Source organism: Ilyonectria robusta (assembly GCF_021365365.1).
Source record: "Ilyonectria robusta strain PMI_751 chromosome Unknown BGZ61scaffold_171, whole genome shotgun sequence".
NCBI classification, from domain to species: Eukaryota; Fungi; Ascomycota; class Sordariomycetes; order Hypocreales; family Nectriaceae; genus Ilyonectria; species Ilyonectria robusta.
The window spans coordinates 1-5,312 of NW_025764605.1; the positions used below are offsets into that span (position 1 = coordinate 1).

The 5,312-nt window shown below is 50.7% G+C and overlaps 2 protein-coding genes across 2 annotated transcripts; both read right to left on the reverse strand.

The window, feature by feature from the left end:
* Positions 1–35: 35 nt before the first annotated feature.
* On the reverse strand, positions 36–2,186 carry BGZ61DRAFT_376866 (uncharacterized protein; the record flags this gene model as incomplete). The annotated part of the gene is made up of 7 exons (XM_046242553.1): positions 36–913; positions 1,094–1,281; positions 1,339–1,500; positions 1,569–1,743; positions 1,814–1,854; positions 1,917–1,985; positions 2,059–2,186. The coding sequence occupies 7 exons, from the start codon at positions 2,184–2,186 to the stop codon at positions 36–38; spliced, it is 1,641 nt and encodes a 546-aa protein (XP_046092864.1).
* An 881-nt stretch (positions 2,187–3,067) lies between these two features.
* On the reverse strand, positions 3,068–4,329 carry BGZ61DRAFT_501323 (uncharacterized protein; the record flags this gene model as incomplete). Its single annotated transcript, XM_046251692.1, has 5 exons — positions 3,068–3,157; positions 3,367–3,554; positions 3,610–3,861; positions 3,920–4,146; positions 4,220–4,329. The coding sequence occupies 5 exons, from the start codon at positions 4,327–4,329 to the stop codon at positions 3,068–3,070; spliced, it is 867 nt and encodes a 288-aa protein (XP_046092865.1).
* Between the last annotated feature and the right edge of the window lie 983 nt (positions 4,330–5,312).

Here is a 5,312-nt window from a genome sequence, read left to right on the forward strand (position 1 = left end):
CCAATAGTGCCGCGCCAAACTAACACAATGTCCCCTCAGTACGAGAAGGGGCGCCGGTGATACTTTTCGCCCTCCTCTGGCTTGCCTTCCTCCGGCTTATCGACCACATCGTCATCCAGAAACCAAGAAGGATCTCCATCCTTAAGAACTGTGCTCCAACCGTTGCCCAACCACCGGAGGTGGTTGCCTGTTGGGTCTGCGCTCTCAAACATATAATCTTCCCATCGAGGCGACCTCAGAACCTCAAGGCACTGCGCCGAGGATCCTGGCCAGAGTGCCACAATGCGCGCACCTTTCTTACCCTGCCTATACCAGGACGAGCAATCGTCGGTGTACACCGTGTTCTTGAAGTACTCATCGATATATTGGCTAAAGTCGGCCACCCGTTCTGGCTTGACCTCGATAGTCGCATAGTCCTCCTTCTGCATCTTGCGGATCGCCTTGACGACGTAGTCACCCTGCGCCTCAAATACGCTGACTAGACTGCCCGAGCCCAGCCCACTGCCAGGACCTCCAACGATGAGGAAGTTTGGGAACTGGTCCACAGCAATCGCTATGTACGACTCGATCTGCGGCTTCCACCTGTTAGCTAGCGTGATGCCATTACGCCCGATAACCTCGAACATGGGTGGCGCCTCAACGTCGTAGCCCGTCGCGCAGACGATAACATCAAGCTCAACCTCTTCACCAGAGGTGAGCTTGATACCCTTGGTGGTGATCTCGCCGATCGGCGTGCTGATGAACTCAACATTGTCCTTCTTAAGAGCCTCGAGATATCCAGGTCCAGGGGTCAAGCGGCGATACCTGGCAGCGAACTTGGGAAGCATGGTCGTGAAGATGTCTCCACGTCCGTCCAGCTTCTCGCGCATCTTCTGCTCGAAGAACTTTGTGGCATGAATCTGTTCCTCGGTCCCTCTGAGCGTAATTGGATAGAGCTTGGCGTTTTCATCCTCGAGGGTCTTGCGGAACTTGAATAACTTTCTAGGGTTCCTTGCTATAGCTTCCTGATGCTGTCGAGAGACTATTAAAGCCCATCCACTCCGGTTAGCATTCTGTAGCGTGTTGTTATGACGGGGAACTTGGCAATACATACACTTTGTGTTGGTAGGGTCCATTCCCAACTTAACCATTGCCATATCTCCAAATGCAGCGGTGATCCAGGTAGGGGATCGCGCAAATGTCCACAGCTTCAAGCCTTCCAAGGGCTGGATAGCGGGCACAATCTGGATGGCACTCGATCCATTGCCAATAACACCGACTCGTTTGTTACGCAGATTATAGCTTCACTGTTGTCAGCTAATTTAGTCCCTTGCCAATGAACAGCTGTTTCTTGCTGACCTTTCATCCCAAGCTCCAGAGTGGATAAGCTTCCCGTCAAAGCTCTTCAAGCCTTTGATGTCAGGCCAAGCAATCTGGTTGAGGCCGCCTCGCGCAGAGATGACGATGTCTGCCGTGTGTTCGAATGTTTCGCCAGTAATGCGGTTAGTCACGACGATTTGCCTGTTGACTGTTAGTTAAAATAATTGTGGCATTGCCAGTGCCTATCTTGGAGCCAGATGTCTTTCTACCATAACTTTCTCTCAACGTCCCAAGTCGTCGTCTCTACTTTATGGGAGGTCTTGATAAACCGGGTAGCTCCGTATCGCCCTGCCACATCCTGTAGGTATTTCCGAATTTCCGGGCCTGGGGCATAAAGCGAAGACCAGTAAGGGTTGGGTGCGAAGCTGTACTGGTAGCAGTACGCTAATACAGTCATGGATTAATCAGTCATCGCAGTCTCAAGAAATCCGTGACCATCTTTAGGGTTACTCACAAGGAATGTCACAGGCAAGGCCGGGGTATCGGTTCAACCACCTGCAGCAATGGAATGAGGCTCGAATGTGCCATAATCTCGGCGACGCAAATATGAATCTTACCAAACACCCGCAATCTCCTCGTTCATTTCATAAACAGTGAGATCAATATTCCTAAGTCTCTGGGAGATCCTGGGGGCATCTTGTCAGTCTTCACCAGCCCAAATTGTTGAAACTCCTGCAGATTGTAAAAGATAGGACCGACCTGATCGTGGTGTAAATCCCAGAGAAGCCTGCTCCAATAATAACAACTTTCATGGGCTTGTGGTTCTCCACTGGTGCGTCTTTCAGGGTGAAGGGTACAGCCCTGTTGGTGTTGAGAATCGACCCCATATTTGAGTATGTCTCAGATAATTCTGTTTAGTAGAGGGAGTTTAAGCTGCTCTAGAGGGTTGCGTCGGGGTTATAGAGATTCAAATAATGAGCGATGAGATGAGGTGCAACTATTGACGCGTCCACATCTCTCTTAAGAAACGTCAAGGTGAAATTGTACCGCAGGTGAACTGTGTGCTGCATGCATGTGTGCGTACCGTGCCGAGGGGAATAACATCGGCCTGGGAAGTCCAAGAGATTTCCAAGGCAGAACAAGGTCCTATGGCCCGAGGCATGATGATCCATCGGCGACAGACGGATCTTCTGATCAAATGGACATCGCCTCTTTACTCCCTTCTAATCTGGCACTGCTTATTGGACCCGCCTCGATGGGGACCAGGCTAACAGAGGGATAATTTCCTCCAGCAACCCCGCAGCCCCCCAGATTTCTCAAGAGGAGTGTGGAACCGGATCAAGATGGTAGCTGGGTTGGAGAGCGGGGTTACAGGGATCCATCCTTACCTCTCGAACCGAGGACCCGGTGGAGGGACCATCCCGAGGGCCTATACCGAGGAATGGCCGTTCCAAGAGATGGACTCCCTTGGGCCACCATCCCCAATCCAGGTTCAGCAAGTTTGATCGATGCTATGGTGGCCCACTAAGATATCTGCGAATTTCTGAGCTAGGAAGCCCACAATATGGTTCCAAGATCATGGAGGCCGCTTGAGCACCATGTTTTCTTCACCTGCTGAACAATGTGAAATACAATACACACTGTTCAAAATGGAGCTTGAGATTAAAAGCCAATGCGTGAGGAATATGATAAGCGACGAATCGATAGGACTCCGTGCTATGCTGGGGTACCGAGTCACTAACTAGAGTGAAGATGCCACTCAGGCTAGTCATGATCCAGTCCGACTTTGATCATCTATATTTAACGAGTCGGGACCTACCTCTGCGATTTCTGGCTTCTGTTCTAGAAATATGCCATGCTATGTGAAGGTACTATATATAATCATCAACATTATAAGTTAGTCTGATTCAGACACCATTCTATTAAGAAGCTGTGCTTGACCAAGGGCCACTAGCAAGCAACCCTCACAGTTTCCAAAATGTCACAATTTGAGCCATCCCAATCTTGTCGCTGCACTCGAAGTATTCGGGTTTTTAATAGCGCAACTACAATCAACGGCTGCCGGACAGATTCTTCAGGCAACAGGCTCTTCAAAAACGCAATCTGAGCCTTACTATTCTTCACAAATAGGTCTCCAAAGTCCGGCGTAAAATCCCTGCCCCTTTTTAGAAGCACCAGTTTCTTGGGCTCCAGCACCTTATCAAAAGCATCGAGCTGCAAGTGCGTCTGCGTGGTTACCTCAGTATCAGCGACAACTATGAACAAGTACATAGGAGAGATGCGGTGAATTTATGCCCGGCCGCTACGTACTCGTCAGACTGTGGAGCCCAGTAGCTTCGTCCCATTGCATGTTACGACGTTTCATCTCGTCGACAAACAGCAACGCGTCGTGGTCCTTAAGCACAACCTTAGACGGCGGGTTAGTGATATCCTCGACCGAGATCGGGAAGACAGGCACCAACGCGGCGGAGCCACTCACGGCGGCGTGGCGGCGCCCCTGAGAGATATGGACTATCTTCATACCCGGGGTACGGCTGATGGCCTCCCCAGACACAAACGGAACTTGCAAGATAATGCCCGTGGTGCTCTTGTTGAGCATCCGCGCCAATGGCATTCCCACCGCGCATGCTGGATCCCCAATTGAATACTTTTGTCGGATCAGTCCCAGGTAGGCTAGTAGTGAACTTGAAGACATCAAACTGGTCGCACGTCTGCAGCCATGGGTCGGCTTCCTCACGAAGAGTACCCTCATTATGGCTCCAGCATCGGGTATTATATGTCAAAATACCAAAGCCGGCCGCCTTGGAACATTCTGGAAAATCAAGGAGGAAATGGATTCTAAGGTCACTATAATAAATGTGCATAAGAATGTTTCAGCATGAGAAGCAACCAATATAAGGAGAGCTTTATCGGTTCTGACTTACGCCACTGGATATGATGACGCATGGTTCTTTTCCACACGGTGAAAAGGGTTCCCCTCAGCTTCAGTCCATCATAGGTGGGGATGTCAACTTCTCTGTTCGAAGCCATCTCGAGGGCGTGTTTGAGTATGTTGAGTTGGGTGGTTAGGCAGGCCAGTAGTACACAAGACAATGCTATGGTAAAGCAATCAGCTGTGAGGGGAGATCCCAAGTCCGTGCTATGCTAAGGCTTGTGAGTTTTATAATCTGTATAGCTTATGAAAATGAATATACATGGGTGTCGACGGCAGGTGGAACTTTGGAGCCTGCCTCACTCCAGGCTTTTCAAGGGCGGCTAGGTGACGTTCCGGGACGCGGAGAAAGCCGTTTTCCCGATCCTCGTGCTTTGCTAATCTGTACGGCTGAACATAATGTGAGGGCTCTTGAAGCCACACTGCGGGGGATACCATCCCGACGCTGAAGTTCGACTCTGGGGGACCCGACCGCAGGTCTCCTCGGCATTTGGAGACACCTCGGGCCAGGAGACCGGCATTATCACGGCCGAAGTGCTAGTGTGAGCAAGGGCGGGTGTTACGTCGTGATAGAAAGGCAACGATCAGCCCATTTCCTTTTTAAGCTCAATTTGGCGTTTCCAATAGATTGGTCCAGATCGACGCCTTTAGTTAGTTGACCCACATCGCCGTGGATCGCAAGAGCTAAGGGGCTGAGCTGTGACGGTCGGGCCTACGCTAGGGGTCTAGGGTAGGTCCAAGGCGAGGAGTGTATGATCGAGTGGATCAGGACGTCGTAGTGAGCAATGTAGGTCACGGTCTGGTAATGGTAGAATAGTAGGTTTAATGTAACCAAGTGTGTTGATAGCTGGTGAGGCTATCTGTCTACGAAAGTGCTAAATGAATGTATATATATACCGCGCTATAGGTGAGGTCGAACGGTGTCGAGTCGAGTCGAATAGAGCCCGTTCGGCATGCATATGTCGGTTGGTGACGAACCGTGACGAACGGAGCCCGTTTGATATGCATAGGCGTGTCTGCAGTGATTGGTCAGGAAGAAGTGGGTACGTCTTGGTTCTGCCGGTTGTGACCGCCGGGCCCC